Here is a 24,810-nt window from a genome sequence, read left to right as displayed (position 1 = left end):
TTCTTCATTAAGATGGACAGTGACATAGTTAATTCAGAAACAAAGGTTCTGAACTTAAAGGAGGGTAACTTTGAAGGTGAATTAGCTAAGATAGACTGGCAAATGATACTTAAAGGGTTGACAGTGGATATGCAATGGCAAGCATTTAAAGATTGCATGGATGAACTACAACAATTGTTCATCCCAGTTTGCCAAAAGAATAAACCAGGGAAGGTAGTGCACCCATGACTGACAAGGGAAATTAGGGATAGTATCAAGTCCAAAGAAGAAACATATAAATTAGAAAAAAAAAAGCGGCACACCTGAGGACTGGGAGAAATTCAGAGACCAGCAGAGGAGGACAAAGGGCTTCATTAGGAAAGGGAAAAAAGATTGAGAGAGAAAGCTGGCAGAAACATAAAAACTGACTGTAAAAGCTTTTGTAGATATGTGAAAAGAAAAAGATTGGTCAAGACAAATGTAGGTCCCTTACAGTCAGAAATAGGTGAATTGATCATAGGGAACAAGGACATGGCAGACCAATTGAATAACCAATTGAATTTGGTTCTGTCTTCACTAAGGAGGACATAAATAACCTTCCGGAAATAGTAGGGAACCGAGGGTCTAGTGAGATGGAGGAACTGAGGGAAATACATGTTAGTAGGGAAGTGTTGTTAGGTAGATTGAAGGGATTAAAGGCAGATAAATCCCCAGGGCCAGATGGTCTACATCCCAGAGTGCTTAAGGAAGTAGCCCAAGAAATAGTGGATGCATTAGTGATAATTTTTCAAAACTCCTTAGATTCTGGATTAGTTCCTGAGGATTGGAGGGTGGCTAATGTAACCCCACTTTTTAAAAAAAGGGAGAGAAAAACCGGGGAATTATAGACTAGTTCGTCTGACATCGGTGGTGGGGAAAATGCTAGAGTCGGTTATCAAAGATCTGATAACAGCACATTTGGAAAGAGGTGAAATCATCGGACAAAGTCAGCATGGATTTGTGAAAGGAAAATCATGTCTGACGAATCTTATAGAATTTTTTGAAAATATAACTAGTAGAGTGGATAGGGGAGAACCAGTGGATGTGATATATTCGGATTTTCAAAAGGCATTTGACAAGGTCCCACACAGGAGATTAGTGTGCAAACTTAAAGCACACGGTATTAGGGGTACGGTATTGATGTGGATAGCGAATTGGTTGGCAGACAGGAAGCAAAGAGTGGGAGTAAGTGGGACCTTTTCAGAATGGCAGGCAGTGACTAGTAGGGTACTGCAAGGCTCAGTGCTGGGACCCCAGGTGTTTACAATATATATTAATGATTTAGAGGTGGGAATTAAATGCAACATCAAGTTTGCGGATGACAGGAAGCTGGGCGGCGATGTTAGCTGTGAGGAGGATGCTTAGAGGATGCAGGGTGACTTGGATAGGTTAGGTAAGTGGGCAAATTCATGGCAGATGCAACTTAATGTGGATAAATGTGAGCTTATCCGCTTTGGTTACAAGAACAGGAGAACAGATTATTATCTGAACAGTGGCCGATTAGGAAAAGGGGAGGTGCAACGAGACCTGGGTGTCATTGTACACCAGTCATTGAAGGTGGGCATGCAGGTACAGGTACAGCAGGCGGTGAAAAAGGCAAATGGTATGTTGGCATTCATAGCAAAAGGATTTGAGTACAGGAGCAGGGAGGTTCTACTGCAGTTGTACAAAGCCTTGGTGAGACCGCACCTAGAGTATTGTGTGCAGTTTTGGTCCCCTAATCTGAGGAAAGACATTCTTGCCATAGAGGGAGTACAAAGAAGGTTCACCAGATTGATTCCTGGGATGGCAGGACTTTCATATGAAGAAAGACTGGATCGACTAGGCTTATAGTTGCTGGAATTTATAAGATTGAGGGGGGATCTTATTGAAACATATAAAATTCTAAAGGGATTGGACAGGCTAGATGCAGGAAGATTGTTTCCGATGTTGGGGAAGTCCAGTATGAGGGGGTCACAGTTTAAGGATAAAAGGGAAGCCTTTTAGGACCGAGATGAGGAAAAACTTCTTCACACAGAGCGTGGTGAATCTGTGGAATTCTCTGCCACAGGAAACAGTTGAGGTCGGTTCATTGGCTATACTTAAGAGGAAGTTAGATATGGCCTTTGTGGCTAAAGGGATCGGGGGTATGGAGAGAAAGCAGGTACAGGGTTCTGAGTTGGATGATCAGCCATGATCATACTGAATGGCAGTGCAGGCTCGAAGGGCCAAATGGCCTACTCCTGCACCTATTTGCTATGTTTCTAAGACCTAATTCTTCCAGAGAGCCCATACATTTCTTCTAGAAAACCTAAAACCTTCCTTCCATTATCCTCCCCAGGGAATAGTATCTTGATGAGTCACTTTGCTTTCTTGCTAATTGAACTGAAACATAACTTTCACTTTGATGATAATGATCACTCTCTTCACAGAAGCATGGAAGGAACAACAACCTGTCTTTTTGTTTTGCTTGGTAAATATATTATTGCTTGGTAAACTCTGCAGTAGAAAATGTTCACTCTAATAAATTACTGCTAGCATCATTCTAGAAAGCAGCCATTTTCTGATTTCATTCACAATGTTCCAACATTGTTCAGGTTGAGTACCCTTTACATGAAATGCTGGGGGCAGAAGATTTCAGAATATATAATGAGAAAGCATGGGATTGCTGACGTAACCGAATTTATGTGCTACCAGTAAGCAGTCTTTGCCTTATTCTTGTTCCTCACATATAAGTACTGATACAGCTATTCAGCATGTCAGATTTTCGACAGCAACAATCTTGGCAAGCTCACCAATGAATTTCTCTACCACTTCATGATAAGTAGATGTTTTATCACCACAAATCTTAAAAAAATTAATGCTGATCTTTTTTAAAAAAAATTCCACAACCAGCCTGCTGAATATTCACAATTACCTTCAATTTCAGTTTGTCGTGATAGATCTTTGCTTGTTTCATGATCAGACAAATTTACTTTCAATACACGATTAAGGTCTTCATTTTTCACTTTATACAGAGCTATTCTATTTTTCATTAACTTCAGTTCAGTACTTATATGAGATCACTTGTCAGAACTACAGTGGCATGCAAAAGTTTGGGCACCTACTCCTGCACCTATTTTCTATGTTTCTATGCTAGGCAGTACAGTGTTTGCTGGATTAGTAACCCAAAGGCCTAGACCAATAACCTAGTTCAATTCGTAACAAGAGTTTGAGAATTTGAATTCAGTTCTTAAAATCTTAAAATGAATACCTAAGTACAAGCACGAATCTGTTATATAGTCGTAAAAATCTGTTTCCAGAGTGAAAGAAACTTTTGCTTTTAACAAGAAAGTAACCTGAAGCTTGACCGGCCTCTCACTTGAAGTGGCCAGCATGAAACCCAATTGAAGGACAATTACTATTAAACAGCTCCTCCATCATTACAAAGCAACCGGGAATAGCCATTAATTGCAGAAAAATTGACCCAAAACTTCAAAACAGTGCAAAGTTTACATTTAATTTATTTTTCAGATCAGAAGCAAACCAATTTGACATTAATTACCTTTGAAAGAAATGACATCTCCACTTCACTGATCATCAACACTGGCGCACCTCAAAGATGTACGCTTAGCCCACTGCTCTACTCTCTCTACATCCATGACTGTGGGAGTGGGCACAGCTCAAATGCCATCTATATATTTGCTGATGACACAACTAGGTGTACAGAAGCAACAATATCACACTCAATATCAGTAAGACCAAAAGAATTGCTTGTGGACTTCAAGAAGGGCAAGACCAGGGAACATACACCAGTTCTCATTGAAGGATCAGAAGTGGAAAGGTGAGTAATTTCAGGTTTCTGGAAGTCAACATCTCTGAGACATATTGATGCAGTTACAAAGAAGGCATGACAGAGGCTATATTTAATTAGGAGTTTGAGGAGATTTGGTACTGTACATCAACAAAGACACTCGCAACTTTTTACAGGTGTACCATGGAGTGCATTGTAACTGGCTGCATCACCATCTGGTATGGGGGGAGGGCACAGCACAGGATCAAAATAATCTGCAGAAAGTTGTGGACTCAATCAGCTCTTATCATGGGACAACCAGGACACCTTCAAAGAGTGAATCCTCAAAAAATTAGCATCCATCATTAAGGACCCTCATCACACAGGAATGCCCTCTTCTCATTGCTACCATCATTGCTAAAGGCACGTACTCAATGATCCAATATGTACTTCTTACTGAATTTACAGTTTTTCTGTATTGCAATATACTGCTGCCATACAATAACAAATTTCACAACATATGCCGGTAATATTAAGCCTGATTCCGACTCTGAACTGTCATCATTGAACAAGCTTTGTCCGAAGCTCGGTTAAAAGTTGATACTTCAATAGTTTCATTCCACTACAACACATCTCAAGACCAAGTCAAAAGTTTATAAACATATAATTTCAGTCAATAGGTAATTTTCCTTACTCTAGTGTACAGTACTCTCAGGTGAGTCCTGGGCTGGGATTCTCCCATAGCCTTTCTTTTCCAGGGGTAGTGATCACCACAAGACCAGATTAGCTTGCGATGCAGGAGGTCACTCGCTCATGACCTCTCCTACACTGCTGTGCCCACAGCAACAGCTTCATGTGGCGTCCCCGTTCTGAGTTTGTTATGTCATGGCACAACTGAACATCCAGCAGTATAACTGGGCAGGCAGGCTGGGCTCATCAGACTTGGTTGGCAACCAGCCCAGAAGGACAACTCCAATTCAAAAGCTAGGAAGATGGGACTCATTAGCTTTGCCAAGCAGTCTGTAGAGAAGGAAAACTCTTGACACTCAACCCACAGCCTTGCGGTTGCCACAGTAGCCACAGCTTGCTATGCCACTGTGGAATGTCACCCAGCCTAAAGAGTGGAGTTGGTCCACACGGACCGATCCTCACTATAAAACTACACAGCGCAGGCAGGAAGAAAAAAGTCCATCCATCTGCCTAGTTTAGACAGATTTTCAGCAGTTATTTTCCATAAGATAATTTCTACAGCTATCATGTAAAATTGGTACCAATTTGATCTGACCGAGTGACTTACCCAACTATTGTTGAGATGTCTGGAGGTCTTAAGCTCTTTTCACTCAGTTCAACTTTTCCATTTTCTTGAGATTCTAGAATCAAAAAATATATTTCACCACATAAAATTTCTGATTATTTCTATTCACTTCAAAATTTTTGTAATCATTATCCCAAAGACTGCTGTTTTGACTGTTGTATAGTTACAATTGAATTTCCTTATAGAAATAACAAGATGGTAAAATACAAACTAGATGGATATTGATGTTTTCCTGACTGGCATGTCTAGTTTAAAAAAAAAGCCAGATAGCTAATCTGCACTTGTCCTTCTGTTCAAGACACAGGACAGAGATACCAAAGCAGTAATCTTAGTTCATCCAAGCAGAAATCTCACGTTCAACAAATGTCCTTCTCATCCACACTAGCTAAAAGGTAATGGGGGAGTGGAATAGACTTAGTATGCAAAATAAATATGACAAGTAAAATTTATGCAACAACACAATTTAACCTGCATGTGTTTAAGCCTGTGCTATACTAGGCCATTGGCTTTACTGTTAGTTGTAAAGTCCAGGATCAGAATACAATAAACTGAAAAGGGCATCAACAATGTCTAAGAATACAAATATGCATGAGAGAAGCAAAGCATCTTGTAATCAAATATTTGAGAAAAAAAACTGGTGATCTCAACCAGCCCAGTAATACCTGTTGTATTATCGAGTTTCGTTTGGAGCTTACGGTTGGCAGGCAAATTCTGTTCTACTGTATCCTTTGCTGGCAAACTTAAATTAAAGCTGTCACTATCAATGAAGCAAAGCAATCATTTAAAACAATACATCGTGACGATCATTTGTATATATATACATTTAACCAGCCTATAAACACCAGTTGGTCTGAAATTCATTTAATAGCTCAGTTTGAGTGTGCAAGACTGGGTACAATTCCCCATAATTTTGCTCTGTACTCATCCATGGAGGTTAGTAGGGGCTGGTTCCTTGGGGTTTCTAGTATACCTGACCTAACATCCTTTAAAATTCCCATATGTATAAATCAGTATAACTTAAATATCTTGACCCAATGAGAAATGAAGCATCACTGAACCTCATTGCACAGTATGTGGCAGGTCATGTGCCCTCAGGGGAATAACATTGTTTTACAAGTGAAGAGCAACAAGTGGAACTTAAAGTACAACTTCTAAATTGAAGAACTAATTTCAATGAGGTGAAAGATGATTTGTTAGAGGACATATTCTAACAAATTCATTCAATCTTTCAAAGAAGTCACAAAATGTATTGTGGTTAATGTTGTCTACATGAACATTTCCCATAAGGCTTACATGGGAAATAGGTCAAAAAAGTTAGATCACGTTGGATAGATAACAGCAAAGGATGATAATGGAGGATTTTTTTTTATTATTGGGATTGGTAGTGTATAATTGAGATTAGTGCTAAGACTATTTATTATATATGTTAACAATTTGGATATGAACTCTGGAGGCAAGTTTTCAAATGACATGAAAATCAGGAATATCTATGCTAGCAAGGAGGAGTCAAAAGATACAGGACGATGCATATTTTTTAGCAAGATAGCCAGAGCAATAGCAGATAGAATTTTATCCTGCTAAGTGCATGGTGATACATTTTGAATATAGAACAGCACAGGCACTTCAGCCCACAGGAGGAATCAGAATCAGGTTTATTTCCACCCACATGTGTTATGAAACTTGTTAACTTAGCAGCAGCAGTTCAATGCAATACATAATTATAGAAGAAAAAAGATAATAATAATAATAACAAATAAGTAAACTACAGAATATGTATATTGAATAGATTAAAAATCATGCAGAAAACAGAAATAATATATATTTAAAAAGTGAGCTAGTGTTGACGGGTTCAATGCCCATTTAGGAATCGGATGGCAAAGAGGACTAAGAGTAAAATATGCACAATAAATAATAGAGCCTTGGAAAAGAAATATTTTGGGTATAGCATAGGTATATTCCTAAAGGGAAAAGGAAAGAGGAACCCTAATCAAGAGCTCCCTAGACAAAAATAAGGTATGGCATATTTCACATGAAAAATACAATTGAAGCTGAGAAGCAATTCATAAAAAAAAGTTAACTATATGAGAAAATGATTGAAGTAAAATAGAACTCAGATTTCTTTAAAAAAAAAGGCACATCAATATTAAATGTGAGATGCTTTACGGTAGCAATGACCCAGGTTCAATTCCCACTGCCATATGCAAGGATTTTGTACATTCTCCCTGTGACCGAGTAGGTTTCCTCCCTCAGTCCAAAGACATACCAGTTGGTAGGTTAATTGGTCATTGTAAATTGTCCCATGATTAGACTAAATTTAAATCAGGTGGTTGCTGGGCAGCCAGCTCGAAGGGCTGGAAGGATCTATTCCATGCTGTATCTCAATAAATAAGTTAAAAAGACTGGGCCCAGGTCAATGCTAAGGTAGTGAACTAAAGGAAGAATGGAATACTAACACCTTTTATATTTATAATAAGGATGTTGTCAAAATCTCAGAGGTGGAGATAGTAAAGAAAATATTAGAGGCGAAAATTAAAGGGGCTTGTGCTTAAGTAAATATGCCATGGTGTGGATGTGATGCATTGTAAGTTGCTGAGGCAAGCAGGGCTACTGATTGGATAAATGCTTGTCATCATCTTCCGATCCATTGTGGATGCAAGGGAGGTGTCAAAGGGTTGACTGGAAATGATGAATGTAACACACCTGTTTCAAAGCGACCCAAGGACAAATCTGGAAACTAAAGGCCAATTAGTTTAAAACCAGTGGGGCAAAGGTTTTAGAAACAATTATCAATTGGAAAGAATAAAAGACACTTGATAAAGAAGATCCAGAACAGATTTATTAAAGACAAAATGTGTTTGACTTTGGTGCAGGCAGGAGAAACAAGGGCCTCCCCTTTAGGTACGTGAGTTGATAAGTCTGGAATTGGAGGTCTGGAGTTCAGATTCCCGTCATTGGCAAGTCCAGAGAGAGGACTAATGTTTGGGGTCCCGTCACTGGAGAGTACTGTGGTTGCTACCAAAGATCGAATCTGAAGGTTAATCAGAAGTCCAGAAGCCAAGTCCCAACGGCCAAAGCATTGGATCTCCAAATCACCTTGGGAAATCGGAGGCCCAACCTCTGCAAGTCCATGAGTCCACTAGAGGCTTGAAACCCAGATGCACACTGTCCTGGGGTTGTAAGATTGTCTGTATGCATGAGTGAATGGGTAGTTAGGAAGGAGGAAAAGGGCTTGTTTCCCTGTTGTTGTTTTGTTGCTGCAAAACAGTGTGGGCATGCTATGTTGGCTCTGGAATGCCCCCAGCACATCCTTAGGTTAAATTGACTGTTAACACAAATGACGCATTTCACAGTAAGTTTCAATGTCCATGTGATGAATAAATAAATAAATCTAAATCTGACAAATCAGTGATTTTTTTGGATAACAGATAAGGTTAATGAAGAGAAAACAGACGTCACCCATATTGATTTTCAAAAGGCATATCACAAGACCCACACAAAACACTGGAATGCAAGGGTCACTGGCAACACAGATAAAACTCTGGTAGAGCTGCAGCAATGAGCTCTTTTCCAGATGAGGGGATGGTGATCTCCAGTGATCAGTACTTTGGTGTGGGTGTATACAAAGAATTGCTTAACTTACAGATGAAATAAAAGTTACAGGCAAGGTGAACAAACTTCAAGATGGCAAATATAAGCTTGTAGAGGTGTTAGATACATTTTGGATGAAATATTAAAACAAGACAATATTGCTTAAACTATAGTTTCAAAGGGTTAGCAGGAGAAATATGTGTAAAAACTCCTGAAAGTTGCAAGATACATTGAGCAAACAGTCAAGTTTGTAGGATAGAAGCAGAGAGTACAAAACAAGTCCTGTTATGTCTAACCTTTATACAGAGCAGGCTGAGCCACAACTGAGGTACTGTTTCAAACTCTGGTCACCAAACTCAAGATCTAAAAAGTTCTACAGTGGGGGGGGAGGGAAGTTGAGAAAAGATTTATGTAAATAATTCAAAGAAATAGGAATTGTATCTACAAGGAGATACAACTAGATTGGAGAAACTGTCAAAAAAAAAAGCTAAAAGAAATTTCATACAAGTATACAACATCATGATAGGTTCAGAAGGGGTGAACAGAGAACTGTTTCCAGCGGTGGATGGTTCAAGGGCCAAGAACGTAAATTTGAAGAGATGAAGAAAGAAAATTAGATAGGCAGTTGAGAGAAAAAAATTCACATAGAACATATACCTACAAGGAAAGAATAGGAGATTGAGGGATTATTAGACTGTGATTATTAGCATGCATCTCAATGGACCTAATTGCCCCTTTTGGTGCCTTCCCTGATACAATTTTTTTTTTGTAGAAAACAACATATACTGCCTTGAGGAAATGTCTTTTAGAGAAATTCTATAAAGGTCAATATCAGCAGTTATGTGTAAGTAATTTGTATACCTGTTAGACTGCATTTTAGTCTTGATTTGAGATTTCTTTTCCACAGGCTTTTTCATTTTAAAATTCGAAACGTTAATCAAAGAGGATTCCAGCTCTATTTAAGAAAGCAACACAGTTTAAAAATGAACAATCTTAGTCCTAATAATATAATGAAAAGAGCTGTACACAACTAAAATTAGTAATAGTTAACTGATCTTCGAATGATAGTGTAGTTAATATAACTAACATATAACCAAGGATCACAGGCAACATCGTGGTTGGTTAATACCAGAATTATTATTTACCCAAGCTAATGCACTGTATTTGACAAGTCGTTAAAATACGTTACTCCTGATCCTGAGTTATCTGGTGGCCTTTGTTGGAAGGCGTAACACTAGGGATATCAATTCAGGTCTAGTTGATACTTCGCTGTTGTTTAACACAAAAGGTCTGAATATCAAACAGGAGTGAGCAAAGCAACATTGGAAGGCATCTTGGAGACCACTGAAATTGACAATGTATTTGTCTCATAACTTACTAATAACTGACTATGCATCGAATGTTGGTAGAAATGTAGCACTGCGTATTGCACTCATTTTGTTTTCTTTTCAAATGGCAATCCCAGCAGCTTTTAGATACTGCCAGTTTTTAAAATGTCAAAATCACTAAGGAAACAAGATAAATTGGTCTCAAATAATCAACATTACTCTCCATTTTCCACTGACCGATAAGCACTCTACCCAAGTTGAAAGTCTCCAAAGAAGCCTCTTCAACCCTGATATTTACCCCTAAAGAACAAAGCCTCCAGTGAACTGCCATGAGTAACTCAATGGATAGGCTTATAAAAAGTCTTGCTTTCAAAAGGCCACATTCCAGATGTGGCCAAACCAGAATTTTACAAACTTGCAACACAACCTCTTGACTTTTGAACTCAATGCCTCAATTAATGAAAGCAAGCATTCCATCAGCCTTCTTATTGAGTTGTGCAGCCCCTCTCAAGGAACTATGAACTTGGATCAGAAACACTGTTAAACATCTTGCCCTTAACAGAGTACTGTCACCTTGCATTTACCCTACCAAGGTGCAACAGCTCACATTTATCTGAGTTAAATTCCACCTGCCATCTCTCTATCTATATATGCAACTGATCAATATTGTGCTTCATTCTTTGCCAGTTTTCTACACTATCCACAACTCCACCAACCTTGGTATTATCTCCAGACTTACTAACCCACCCATCCAGATCATTTATATCTATCACAAATAGTAGAGGTCTCAGTACAGATTGCTGCAGAACACTAATTACAGACCTCTAGCGAATATCCCTATAACCTCTACCCTATGTCTTTTATGAGCAAGCCATTTCTGAATCCAAACAGCCAACTTGCCATGGACTCTGATGCATCATGGATTAGCCTCCCATGAGGGACTTTGTCAAATGTCTTACTAAAATCCAGGTTGACAATATCCTCTTCCTTACTCTCATCAATCTCTCTCGTCACCTTGTCAAAAAATTCAATCAAAAAACATGACATGCCCCTCACAAAGCCATGCTGGTTCTTCTCAATTAGGACATGGGTTTCCAAATGCTCATATATCCTACCCCCAAGAACATTCTCCAGCAGTTTCCCTAGAATAGACATGAGACTCACTAGTCTATAGTTCCAAGAATTTTCTCTGGCTCCCTTGTTAAATAGAGGTACAATATTAGCCACTTGCCAGACCTCCAAGACCTTGCCTATGGTTAGTGACAACACAAAGATACTGGTCAAGACCAGCAATCTCATCTCCTGCCTCCTTCTTAATCTGGGGTAAATCCCATCAAGCCATGGCAACTTATCCACCTTAACACTTTTTAGGAGACCCAACACTTCCTCCTCCTTGATCTCTAAATTTCTCACATATTTACTGTGTACACTCAACACTCAATGTTCTCCATGTCCTTTTCCTTGGTAAATACTGAAGCAAAGTACTCATTAAGTACCTCACTCATATTCTCCACATTCAAGCAAATGTACCTTCCTTATCCTTGAGTGGTTTCACCTTCTTCCTAGTTATCCTCTTGCTCTTCATGTTTGTATAGAGTGCCTTGGGATTCACTTTAATCCAACTTGTCAAGGACTTTTCACGGCACTTCCTGGTTTTCCTAATTCCCTTCAGGCTTCTTTATACTCCTCATGGGCTTTGTTTGATCCTAACTTCTGCAGCTTTACATACCTTTCCTTTTCCTTCTTGACTAAATCCATCACCTCTCTGGACATCCAAGGTTCTCTTATCTTTCCTTCTAATAGAAACATACCTTTCCTGTACTCTGTGCAGTAAGGAGAGGTTGAATGACAGGATATACAGGGAAGTAATCACATCAAAGGTGCAGAACACAGGTAATTGGGAGACTGTTGAAAGGAGTAAAGTGGGATAGGCAGTCAGTGTAGAGTACCTCTGTTGTCATTCCCTTCAACAACAGGTATCTCACTTTGTATATTTTTGGGAGAATGGCCTAGCAGATGAAAACCACAGTGGTCAGGTCTCTGGCACTGAGCCTGCCTTTTTGGCTCAGTAGGGAAGGAGGGAAAAGAGCAGAGCTGTTGTGAAAGAAGATTCATTGGTTAAGGGAAGAGAAAGGAAGTTCTGTGGATGAGAACAAGATTCCTGAATGGTATGTCACCTTCTGGGTGCCAAGGTTAGGGACATCTTGGATCAAGTCCACAGCATTTCTTAAGGAGGAGGGTGAGCAGCCAGTGGTACTGGTTCGCATCAGTACCAATGACAAAGAGGAATAACGAGGTCCTGCAAAAGGAGCTCAAGGAGTTAGGTGCCAAGTTAAAGGTTAGGACCTCCAGGGTTGTGATCTCACGATTGCTACGTGTGTTAAGTGCTAGTGAGGCCAGAAACAGGAAAATCATAGAGTTAAACAGGTGGCTAAGGAGATGGTACTTCAGACTTATGGATCATTGGGCTCTCTTCTGGGACAGGTTGGACCTGAACTGGAGAGGGACTAATATTGTAGTGGGAATGTTTACTAGTGCTGAATGGGGGGGGGGGGGGGGGGGGGGGGTGTTAACTGGAGTTGTAGGAGGTTGGGAACCAGATTGCCAGAACAGAAAGCAGAGTGGTTATGGAGAAAGATGTTGGGATATTGTTAAGCCTACATATAAAGTCAGGAATCAAAAGGTTAAGCATGGTGGGATTAATGTTCTGAGCTAAGTATATTTCAATGCAAGGAGATTTATAGGAAAAGCAGAGAGCTTCATGCATTCATCAGCACATTGATTTGTACCATTGTGACACTTGGCTGCAGGAGGGGCAGGACTGGCTTCTCAATGTTCCAGCTTCTGTTGTTCTCAGACAAGACAGAGCAAGAAAGATTAAAGGGTGGTGTTATCGATCAGGGAAAATGTCAGGACAGTATTCAGATAGAACAGACTGGAAAGCTCATCTAGAGAGATTTTATGGGTAGAACTGAAGAATAAGAAAGTTATGATACATTAATGGCATTATATTATAGACCACCCAACAGTCTGCAGGATCCAGAAGAACAAATTTGTAGGGAGATCACAAACTGTTGTGAGAAACATAAGTTTGTGATAGGTGATTTTAACTTTCCACATATTGATTGGGACTCCTATACTGTAAATGGGCTGGATGGAAAGAGTTGGTCAAATGCATTCAGGAAAGTTTCCTTAATCACTACGTTAAAGTCCCAACTAGACAGAGCAGGTGACAGAAGTTTGTGTAGAGGAACACTTTGCATCTAGAGACCATAATGCCATTAGTTTCAAGGTAACTATGGAAAAGGATAGGTCATGTTCTCAGGTTGAAATTCTAAAATTGAAGAATGGCCAATTTTGATGACACGAGAAAGAATCTGGCAAATGTGGATCGGGACAGGCGGTTTTCTGGCAAAGGTGTACTCGGTAAGCAGGAGGCTTTCAAAATGAAATTTTGAGTGTGCAGAGTTTGTGTGTTCCTGTCAGAATAAAAGGCAAAGGTAAAAGATTTAGGGAACCTTGGTTTTCAAGAGATATTGAGGCAGTGGCTAAGGAAAAAGAGGTACATAGGTTTAGGCAAGTAGGAACAAATAAAGTACTTGAAGAGTATATAAAATGCAAGAGGACGCTTGAGGAGAAAATTAGGAGGGCTAGAAGGCGGCATGAGGTTGCTCTAGCAGACAAGGTGAAGGAGAATCCTAAGGGCTTCTACAGATATATTAAGAGCAATAGGATAGCAAGGGACAAAATTGGTTCTCTGGAAGATGAGAGTGATAATCTATGAATGAAATGGGAGAGATCTTCTTGATGATGGATTTTTCATATCTATATTTACTTGGGAGTTGGACAGAGTCTACTGAAGTGAAGCAAAGCAACAGCAAGGTCATGGACCTTTTCCAGATTACGGAGGAGGAGGTGTTTGCTGTCTTAACGCAAATCAGTGTGGATAAATATCCAGGACCTGACAAGGTGTTCCCTTAGACCATGTGAGAAGCTGGTGCAGAAATTGCAGGGGTATTTTAACAGAGATATTTAAAACATCGTTTGCCATGGGTAAGGTGCTGGAGGACTGGAAGATAGCTAATGTTGTTCTGCTGTTTAAGAAAGGCTATAAGAATAAACCATGAAATTATAGGCCAGTGAGTCTGACATCTGTAGTGGGAAAGTTATTGGAAGGTGTTGTGAGGGATTGGATACAAGTTTTTTTTTAAAGACAGAGACTGATTAGGGATAATCAACATAATTTTGTGCATGGTTGGTCATGTCTAAACAATCTTAAAGAGTGTTTCAAGGAAGTTACCAGGAAAGTTGAAGGCAAGGCAGTGGATGTTGCCTACATGGACTTTAGCAAGGTCTTTGACAAGATCCCACTTGTTGATCAAGAAGGCTCAGTCGCTTGGCATTCAGGATGAGGTGGTAAATTTGATTATACATTAGCTTTGCGGGAGAGCCAGAGACAGATAGTAAGTGATTACCTCTTTGACTGGAGGCCTGTGACTAATGGTGTGCTGCAGGGATCATCAGTTCTGGGTCAATTGCTGTTTGTCATCTATATCAACGATACAGATAATAGTGTGTTAAACTGCATCAGCAAATTTGCTGATGACGCCAAGATTGGGGATGTAGCAGACTGCAAGTATGACTATCAAAGCTTGCAGCAGAATCTGAAACAGCTGGAAAAATGGGCTGAAAAATAGCATATAGAATTTAATGCAGACTTTGGGAGGACTAACCAGGTTAGGGCTTGCACAGTGAATGGTAGGGCACTAAGGAGTGCAGTAGAACAGAGGGATCTGGGAATACAGACTCATAATTCTGTGGAAGTGGTGTCATAGGTAGAAAGGGTCATAAAGAAAACTTTTGCCAAAAATCAATGTATTGAGTGCAGGAGTTGGGATTTTAATTTGAAATTGTATAAGACGTTGGTGTGGCCTAATTTGGAGTATTGAGTGCTGCTTTGGTCACCTACCTTCAGGAAAGATGTAAATGAGATTGAAAGAGTACAGAGAAAATTTACAAAGATGCTGCTGGGAAATGAGGACCTGATTTATAGGGAAAGGTTGAACAGGTTAGAACTTCATTCCCTAAAACGTAGAAGATTGAGGAGATATTTGATAGAGGTATACAAAATTATGAAGGGTATAAATAGGGTAAACACAAGCAGGCTTTTTCCACTGAAATTGGGTGATTCCACAACTAGAGGTCACGGGTTAAAGGAGAAAGGTGAAATGTTTAGAGGAACATGAGACTGAACTTTTTCCACTCCGAGGGTGGTAAGTGTGTGGAACGAGCTGCATAGTCAGTGTCATAATCATAGAAAAGTGCAGCTCAGAAACAGGCCCTATGGCCCATCTAGTCAGTGCTGAATCATTTTAACTACCTACTCCCATTGTCCTGCACCAGGACTATACCCCTACATTGAATGCACCTATCCAAACATCTGTTAAACATTGAAATCAAGCTCGCATGCACCACTTGTGCTGGCAGCTCATTCCACATTCTCACCACCCTCTGAGTGAAGAAGTTCCCTTCATGTTCCCTTGAACTTTTCACCTTTCACCCTCAACCCATGCCTATGTCTATCCAAATAATCATATATCCAGTCCCTTAGAATACCTTCCAATAACTTTCCCACTACAGATGTCAAGCTCACCGGCCTGTAATTTCCTGGCTTATGGTGGTTGCAGGTTCAATTTCAACATTTAAGAGAAATTTGGACAGTTACATGAATGGGAGGGGTATGAAGGACTATGGTCCAGGTTGATGGGATTAGGCAGATTAATGGTTTGGCAGGACGAGATGGGCTTCAATGTTCTGTGACTCAATATGACAATAAGCAAGTCTCTTTGGAGATGAAACTTCTCACCCTACTTTCAAAATCTCAAGTATTCAAATTTCCTTCCAGTTGAGATATTGTTTTACTAAGGACTAGATGCCAGTGAAAAGAATAGAACCTTTGTTTTGAAACTAAAGAGGAATCCAATGACACAGATCAATTAAAAATAAATGATCTGATTATCATATGTCTAATTACTTCAGATCACACAATGATTGTTACTTAACCAAAACTGGTACCCAGGAAATGAGCATTCAGGTGGATGGAGTCCCACCTGAGTGAGCTACTTTGCCCTAAGAGGCATTAAGCTTCTTTAGTGTGCTGGAGCTGCACTAATCCAGAAGAGTCACACAAGTCTGACTTGCAATTTGTAAATGGTAGAAAAGCTCTTAGGCATCAACAGGAAATCACTCACCCAGGACACCCAAACTCTGCCCAGTTCTTGAGGCTGCAGTATCTACCTAGCTGATCGAGATGAGGTACTAGTAAAATGGTGATATCTCAAATTCTGATAGTGGAGGAGTAAGCACAGGTTATGCCACTGAATATCAATGGGGAATGAGTAGAGATGGTTACTGATTGGCACGTTTAGACAGCATGATTATTATTTATTGATTAATAGCCGCAACGTTAATTTGGTAGGAGTTGCAAAGGGAATTGAACATTTTCCAATCATTAAACAACCCAGAGCCGGTGGAGGCAAAATGGCCTCCTGTGTCATTATAAGTCTAAGATAATTATTTTAATTCAGTAGAATTTGTACTTGGGTTTCCAGATTGTTGATGCAGGCTGTGGATTTACAATTCAGTAATCTAACTACTGTACTACCACCACAGCAATTGCACATTGCGCAATCAAACAGCCCAACATCTGACCTAATGATGACAAAAATTCAATTAATAAAATGGCTCCCAGATGCCTGAGGAACTCCTATGGCTGGAATGATTTACTTCCAACAACGATATTCTCTAGTGCAAAGTTCCTTTATCCAATTACTTGATACCTTTCCTATTTGATGACCATCGACAGGTTTTACCAAGGCTGCTTGATACCCCATCAGAAACAGACATGCTCACTTCAATTCTGTCACTCAGCAGTCTGGTATGCGCTTTTATCTTAGAATTTTAGCAGCCTATTCATGGATTTGCCTCTATAGAATTTGCATTAGTGATAAAGAGCGAACTGACAAAAATTATCTCCCAAAGACTTCCAAAGTGAATGCTATTAAATTGAAATACAGGCTTGTAGGTTTCAGTCTGTAGCTTGATCATTTTATCATAACCATTTTATAGTAAAAACATCTTGTTGCTACTCACCACTCTGCATGAATTTCTTTAGCAGTATTCTTGGTGTGTAATTATCGAGGTTCTCCTGAGGAAATACTTCTAAACGCTTTGTTTTCCTCAAAGCTGAAGAATTCTTTCTAGTTGAACGCTCTACGGATGATCCAGCCGTTGCCTTTTGACCAAAAAGTTAGAGTTATTAAGAAATACATTTGTAACCCCCTGGGTCGCCTCAGGCTCGCTCAGCTCATTCTTGTCTAGGGGGAGCAGCCTTCGGCCCCGCCAAACTGGGTAATCAGCTGGTGTGGATGCTGTGTGATGTCCCCGCCTCGCCCAAAAACAGACAGTACACCATATGCGATTAAATGAGTACAATTTATAAAGGTTACTATAACTAAGTGATTAATAACGATACAGTATATATGAAGAGAAAATTAAAGAAAAGGCGCCAAACTTATCAAAGTCCAAACCACTTCGTGCACAGCCGTTGGAGCTCAATTACTGAAGTCTTCTGGCCACCATTCGATCCCCTCCGAACTCCTCGACTCGCAGCTCAGGACCCTCCGAACTCCTCGGACTCTCCAAACAGCTCAGGACCCTCCGAGTGGTCAACCAAGCACATCTAGCTTCATCCCCCCCTCCGTCCTCGGAGAATCTCCCAGCCTCGGACCCCCCTTTGGGGTCCGATCCTCGCCCAGCTTACAGCATTGCGTCCTCTCTCTCTCGACCCCCTCGTGCCGATCTGCCCAAAAGCCCGTCAACAAAAGCTTACAGACTCAGAAGAAAGAACATTAATCCCCATTTGGTTTACAAAGGAATACCATTCTCGTTATCAGTAAATTAGCATTCCTGCTAGTTAACAAAAAAAAGAAACCCTCTTTACACATTTTATAAACATGAGAAATTCTGCAAATTCTGGAAATCCAAAGAAATGCATGAACAAAATATTGGAAAAATTCATCAAGTCCAGCAGCATCAATGGAAATGAATAAACAATCGGCAATTCAGGTCAAGACCCTTCATCAGGACTGGAAAGGAAGGGGGAAGATGCAAGAATAAAAAACTGGTGGGAGGGTAAGGAGGATATCCAAAGATGATATGTGAAGCCAGGTAGACAGGAAAGATAACGGGCTGGAGAGGAGAGTGGACCACAGGAGAAAGGGAAAGGTCCTAGCGGGAGGTGATAGACAGACAAGGTCAGAATGGGGTCATAGTTTAGCACCTGTCAAAGGCTTCCTCAGTTATCTGAGATCATAGAGCTTCACCAGCCTATTCACACATCTCCAATACAGCAGAACAGTGGAAAAAAGGTAAAAGATAACCTTAAAAAAAAATTAGGTACTTGTTTAACACCTCCCTAATTTCACAAAAGCTTGTAGGATTTTAATCTCATCTTCATGAATTTGTCACGTCATTGCACAAGTTTCTTTTTTTTACAGATCTTTGATGCTGAGGCACTAAAGAGTGCTTCTTGCAATACTTTGCCCATTAGGAACAAACAATTGATCCTACCTATTGAGGACTAGCAGGCTTTGACATTCTGAAAAGACTACTGAAGATTAACCTATGATTCAAGGATTTAACCATATTCATTTCAAAGAGAGAATGAAATAAATGGCTATTTAGGACAAGAATGGCAAATATTACCCCCATTCTTTTGTTAGCATTTTAACAGTCATCTACCAGCTGATCACTAATGTGGATGCAAAGAATTCAAATTAGACATTAATTTATAAAGTGTTTTCACATGGAAGAAACCCACCCACCCCATTTCCCAACAATAAACCCAAAACTTTAGAATGTCACCAATAGCTGCTGAATATAAACCGGCATTGTTAAAAATTCACTGTCAGGATCTGAACTTTGCCAGAAAGATAAACATTCATTGCCCATTCCTAAGTGTCCTTAAGCCACATTCTTAAACCCCTTGAGGTCTCTGGGAAAAGGTATACCCGATGCTGTTGCACAGGCAGTCTCAAGTTTTAGGCACAGTGATGAGAACAGACGAACATTCTGGACCAGCTAGAAAAATGTAGACAAGTGTGAGGTGTGCACTTTGGCAAGACCCATCAGTGAATAGTAGGGTACTAAGGTACACGTTAGAACAAGAGGATCTGGGAATAATTCCTTGAGAGTGTAGTCACAAGTAGATGGAGTCATGAAGAACGCATTTGGCACATTGGCTTTCGTAAGTCAGAGCACTGAGTACAGGAGGTGGGATGTTATGTTGAACTTGTCTAAATTTGTAGTATTCTGTGCAGTTACTTACAGGACAGAAATCAAAAAGCTTAAAAGAGTGCAGAGAAAATTTACAAAGATGGTGCCAGGACCCAAATTATAAGTAAAGTTTGAATATGTTAGGACTTTATTCCCTGGAGCACAGAAGTATGAGGGGAAACCATAGAACACTACAACACAGTAAAGGCCCTTCAGCCCGCCATGTTGTGCCGACCCATATAATCCTTAAAAAAAAGTACTAAACCCACACTACCCCATAACCCTCTATTTTTTTTCTTTCATCCATGTGCCTGTCCAAGAGGCTCTTAAATATCCCTAATGTTTTAGCCTCCACCATCATCCCTGGCAAGTCATTCCAGGCACTCACAACCCTCTGTGTAAAAAAAACTTACCCCCGATGTCTCTCCTAAACTTCCCTCCCTTAATTTTGTATATATGCCCTCTGGTGTTTGCTATTGGTGCCCTGGGTAACAGGTACTGACTATCCACCCTATCTATGCCTCTCATAATCTTGTAGACCTCTATCAAGTCCCTCTCATTCTTATACGCTCCAAAGAGAAAAGTCCCAACTCTGCTAACCTTGCTTCATATGACTTGTTCTCCAAACCTGGCAACATCCCGGTAAATCTTCTCTGCACCCTCTCCATAGCTTCCACATCCTTCCTATCATGAGGTGACCAGAATTGAAAACAATACTCTTAAGTGCGGTCTCACCAGAGATTTGTAGAGTTGCAACATGATCTCTTTACTCTTGAACTCAATCCCCCTGTTAATGAAGTCTAGCATCCCATAGGCCTTCTTAACTACCATATCAACCTGCGCAGTGACCTTGAGGGATGTACGGATTTGAACCCCAAGGTCCCTTTGTTCATCCACACTCTTAAGTAACTGACCATTAATCCTGTACTCAGTCTTCTGGTTTGTCCTTCCAAAATGCATCACCTCACACTTATCCAGATTGAACTCCATCTACCATTCTTCTGCCCAACTCTGTAGCCTGTCTATATTCTCTTGTAACCTTCGACAACCTGCAGCTCCATCCACAACTCCTCCAATCTTCGTGTCATCCGCAAGCTTACTCACCCATCCTTCCGCCTCTATATCCAGGTCATTTATAAAAATCACAAATAGCAGGGGTCCCAGGACAGATCCCTGTGGCATTCCACTAGTCACCGACCTCCAGGCAGAATACTTTCCTTCCACAACTACACCCTGCTTTCTTCCTTTAAGTCAATTTTTTATCCAAACAGCCAAGGTTCCACTTATCCCATGCCTCATGACTTTCTGGATGAGTCTCTCGTGAGGGACCTTGTCAAATGCCTTGCTAAAGTCCATGTAGACCACATCCACTGCCCTACCCTCATCAATTTCTTTTGTTACCTCTTCAAAAAACTCAATCAGGCTCGTGAGGTACGATCTTCCCTTCACAAAGCCACGTTGACTATCCACGAGTAGACTGTACTTCTCCAAATGCTCATAGATCCTATCCTTAAGAATCCTTTCCAGTAGTTTGCAGACCACCGACGTAAGACTCACTGGTCTATAGTTCCCAGGTTTAAGCCCTATTACCTTTTTTAAACAAGAGAACTACATTTGCCTTTCTCCAGTCCTCCGGCACTTTCCCTGTAGCCAAAGAGGGGGATTCAAAGATCATAGCTAATGCTCCTGCTATCTCTTCTCTCAATTCCCACAACAACCTGGGGTGTATCATATCCTGCCCTGGGGATTTATCAATCTTAATGTTTTTAAGAAGATCCAGCACTTCTTCTTCCTTAATCTCCACACTGTCCAGCACACAGGCCGACTCTACTTCGACCTCATCCTGATCAAGATCCTTTTCACTTGTGAATACTGAAGTGAAGTATTCATTTAGGACTGCCCCAACCTCCTCCACCTCCAGGCACACATTGCCCTCTTTATCCTTTAGCGGTCCCACCTTCATTCTCGTCATCCTCCTGTTCTTCACATACGCATAGAACGCCTTGGGGTTCTCCTTAATCCTACATGCCAAGACCTTCTCATGCCCCCTTTGAGCTCTCCTATGTCCTTTCTTTAGCTCCTTCCTGGCTACCCTATATTTCTCATGAGCCTCTCCTACTTCCTGCTTCTTATATCTAACATATGCTTCCTTTTTCCTCTTGACGGGTTGCCTCGCGTGTTTCGTCAGCCATGGTTCCCTTTTCCTACTAATTTTTCCTTGCCTCAGTGGGACAGACCTATCCTGAACCCAGCTCAAGTGGTCCGAAAACTTCTCCTACATTACTTCTGTGCTTTCCCCTTTGGATATTTGTTTCCAATTTACTCTCGCTAGTTCCTGCCTCATCCCTTCAAAGTTAGCCCTTCCCCAGTTAAGCACTTTACCATTTCGTCTGATTTTATCCCTTTCCATAGCTATGCTGAATCTAAGGGAGTTGTGGTCACTCTCACCAAAATGCTCCCCCACCAAGAGGTCTGTCACCTGACCAGGTTCGTTACCCAGAACTAGATCCAGTATAGCCTCTCCGCTCGTCGGCCAGTCCAGATACTGTGTCAGGAATCCTTCTTGAACACACCTGACAAATTCAGCCCCATCTATCCCCCTTGCACTCAGGTGCCAGTCAATATGAGGGAAGTTGAAATCACCCATAACTACTACCCTGTATTTTGTGCACCATTCTAAAACCTGCCTGCTTATCTGCTCCTCAGTGCCCCGAGGGCTATTTGGGGGCCTACAGACTACTCGCAGCACAGTGATTGATCCCTTCCTATTTCTGACTTCCACCCAGACCGACTCAGTGGACACTCCCTCTGCAGCGTCCTCCCTTTCTATAGCCGTGATACTATCCCTGACCAGCAATGCGACCCCCCCCCCCACCCTTTTCTACCTCCCATCCTATTCCTTTTAAAGCTGAACCCCGGGAACTGCATCATCCAATCCTGCCCTTCCTCCAACCCAGTCTCAGTAACGTCCACATCGTAGTTCCATGTACTAATCCGTGCTCTAAATCCATCCTCCTTATTCCTAATACTCCTAGCATTGAAATAGACACATTTCAACCCCTTTAACTGGCTCCAATTATGTTTCGTCCCCTGCCTGTCCTTCCTCATCATGCCCTTGCCCTTCTACCTTAATCCCTGCACTCACATTCTGATTCCCACCCCCCCTGCCAAACTAGTTTAAACCCTCTCCAACAGCTCTATCAAACTGGCCCGCCAGGCTATTGGTCACCCTGGGATTCAAGTGCAACCCATCCTGTTTGTCCAGGTCACACCCGCCCCAAATCCCTGCCCCCGTTCCATCCCCTCAGCCACACTTTTCTCCTCCACCTCATTCTATTCCTATTCTCACTGTCGCGTGGCACAGGCAGTAATCCTGAGATTACTACCTTTGAGGTCCTGCTTTTCAACTTCCTTCCTAACTCCCTGTAGTTTTCTTTCAGGACCTCTTCCCTTTTCCTACCTATGTCATTAGTACCAATATGTACCACAACCTCTGGCCGTTCTCCCTCCCACTGCAGGATACCTTGGACGCAATCAGAAACATCCCAGACCCTGGCACCTGGGAGGCAAACTACCATCCGAGTTTCTTTCCTGTGTCCGCAGAATCGCCTGTCTGAACCCCTGACTATAGAGTCCCCTATTACTACTGCCTTCCTCTTCCTTTCCCTACCCTTTTGAGCCACAGGGCCAGACTCTGTGCCAGAGGCACAACCACTGTCCTTTCCCCAGGTAGGCTGTCCCACCCCCCCCCCCCCCGCCAACAATACTCAAACAGGAGTACTTATTGTCTAGAGGTACAGCCACAGGAGTACTCTCTAGTATCTGACTCTTCCCCTTCCCTCCTGACTGTGACCCATTTCTCTGTCCCCCTTGGCCCCGGAGGCGACCACCTGCCTGTAACTCCTCTCTATCACCTCCTTGCTCTCCCTGACCAGACGAAGGTCATCGAGCTGCATCTCCAGTTCCCTAACATGGTCCCTTAGGAGTTGCATCTCGATGCACTGGGTACAGATGTAGCCGTCCGGGATGCCGGGAGACTCCAGGACCTCCCACGTCTGACACCGACCACTGAAAACTGGCCTCACACACACACTACTTCCTTTCGCAATCAACAACTGCCTCGCCTCGTCCCACTACCGCCGAACGAAGCCCGTTGAGCCAAAGCCCTTTCTCTCTGCTGCCTCTCACTCTACTGCCCACTGGATATATACTCCTTATAGAGTACAAAACTATGAGGAGTATAGATAGGGTAAATTGCTGCAGGCTTTTTTTTTCACTAAGCTGAGGTGAGACCAAAATTAGGGCATAGGTTTAGGGTGAAAGGAGAAGTTTTAAAGGAGAACTTAAGGGGGACCTTCTTCACTCAGCAAGAGGTCTAAGTGTAGAACAAGCCATTTCACTGCTTAAAACTGACGGAAACAACACCAATTGTGGTTCGAAGCGCCCACGTAGGCTACCTTGGAAGAAGCACAGATGCAGAGCAGGATTACAAGTGCGTTAAAGGAAATGGGGTTTTAAGCTCCCAGTACTTGTAACCCTGCTCAGAGACGTCAGTCTCTGCCTATACTCGGAGTAGAAGTACAGCAAAGTGATCGGACTTCCTGAAGTGAGGGTGTGGAATAGCGCAGTAGGCATTCTTGATGGTGTGTAGCAATGGTCCAGTGTGTTGTTTCCACTGGTGTTGCAAGTGATCTGTTGATGGTAATTACTTAGTGATTTTCTTTTCAGACTGGCCTGGTTAAAATCTATAACTATGGTGAAGGTGTAAGGGTGCACTGTTTCATGCATGGTGATCCCATTGCTCAGATCATCTGTCTTGCTTGACATTGGCCTGAGGTGGAATGTACACTGCTACCAAAATGACCCCGGAAAACTCCTGTGGTAGGTAAAAAGGACGACACTTAACTGCCAGATATGTCGAGTCTGGGGAGCAGCATTGGGACAGCACTGATATAATTTGTGCACCAAGAAGAGTTGATCAAGAGGCATTCTCCTCTATCTCTGCTTTTGAGAGACTCCATAGATCTATCCTGACAGTGTATAGTAAACCCGTCAATCTGAATTGTTGCATTCGGTATGGAAGGGGTTAACCAGGATTCCGTGAAACGAAGGACACACACGGTCCTAATATCCCTCTGATTCAGCATCCTAGCTCTGAGTTCATCGATTTTATTCACCTGAGACTGTACGTTTGCCAGCAATTTGCCTATCACCACAATAGGTCAATGGTAGACACAATCTCAAAGGCTTTCCACATGGCTTTAAACCACTTGGACAACACAAACACCGATGTCAACATGCTGTTCATTGACCATAGCTCAGCATTTAATACCATCATTCCCACAATCCTGATTGAGAAGTTGCAGAATCTGGGCCTCTGTACCTCTCTCTGCAATTGTATCCTTGACTTCCTAACAGGAAGACCAAAATCTGTGCAGATTGGTGATAACATATCCTCCTCATTGACGATCAAC

The 24,810-nt window shown here is 41.5% G+C and overlaps 1 protein-coding gene across 4 annotated transcripts in view; it reads right to left on the bottom strand.

Moving 5' to 3' along the window:
• cenpt (centromere protein T) overlaps nt 1-24,810 on the bottom strand; it is a 123,893-nt gene that overhangs the window by 39,765 nt on the left and 59,318 nt on the right. For all 4 annotated transcript variants that reach the window (XM_059992742.1, XM_059992740.1, XM_059992743.1 and 1 more), the window contains exons 5-8: nt 17,153-17,294; nt 9,534-9,627; nt 5,747-5,841; nt 5,067-5,139 (exon numbers count right to left, since the gene is read on the bottom strand). In XM_059992742.1, the coding sequence (XP_059848725.1) occupies nt 5,067-5,139; nt 5,747-5,841; nt 9,534-9,627; nt 17,153-17,294 (404 nt within the window). The remainder of the gene's footprint in view (nt 1-5,066; nt 5,140-5,746; nt 5,842-9,533; nt 9,628-17,152; nt 17,295-24,810) is intronic.

The sequence above is a fragment of the Hypanus sabinus genome, chromosome 17 (genome assembly GCF_030144855.1).
Source record: "Hypanus sabinus isolate sHypSab1 chromosome 17, sHypSab1.hap1, whole genome shotgun sequence".
Taxonomy (NCBI): domain Eukaryota; kingdom Metazoa; phylum Chordata; class Chondrichthyes; order Myliobatiformes; family Dasyatidae; genus Hypanus; species Hypanus sabinus.
The sequence above is the reverse complement of the archived record's forward strand: the minus strand, read 5'-3'. Positions and strand labels throughout refer to the sequence as shown.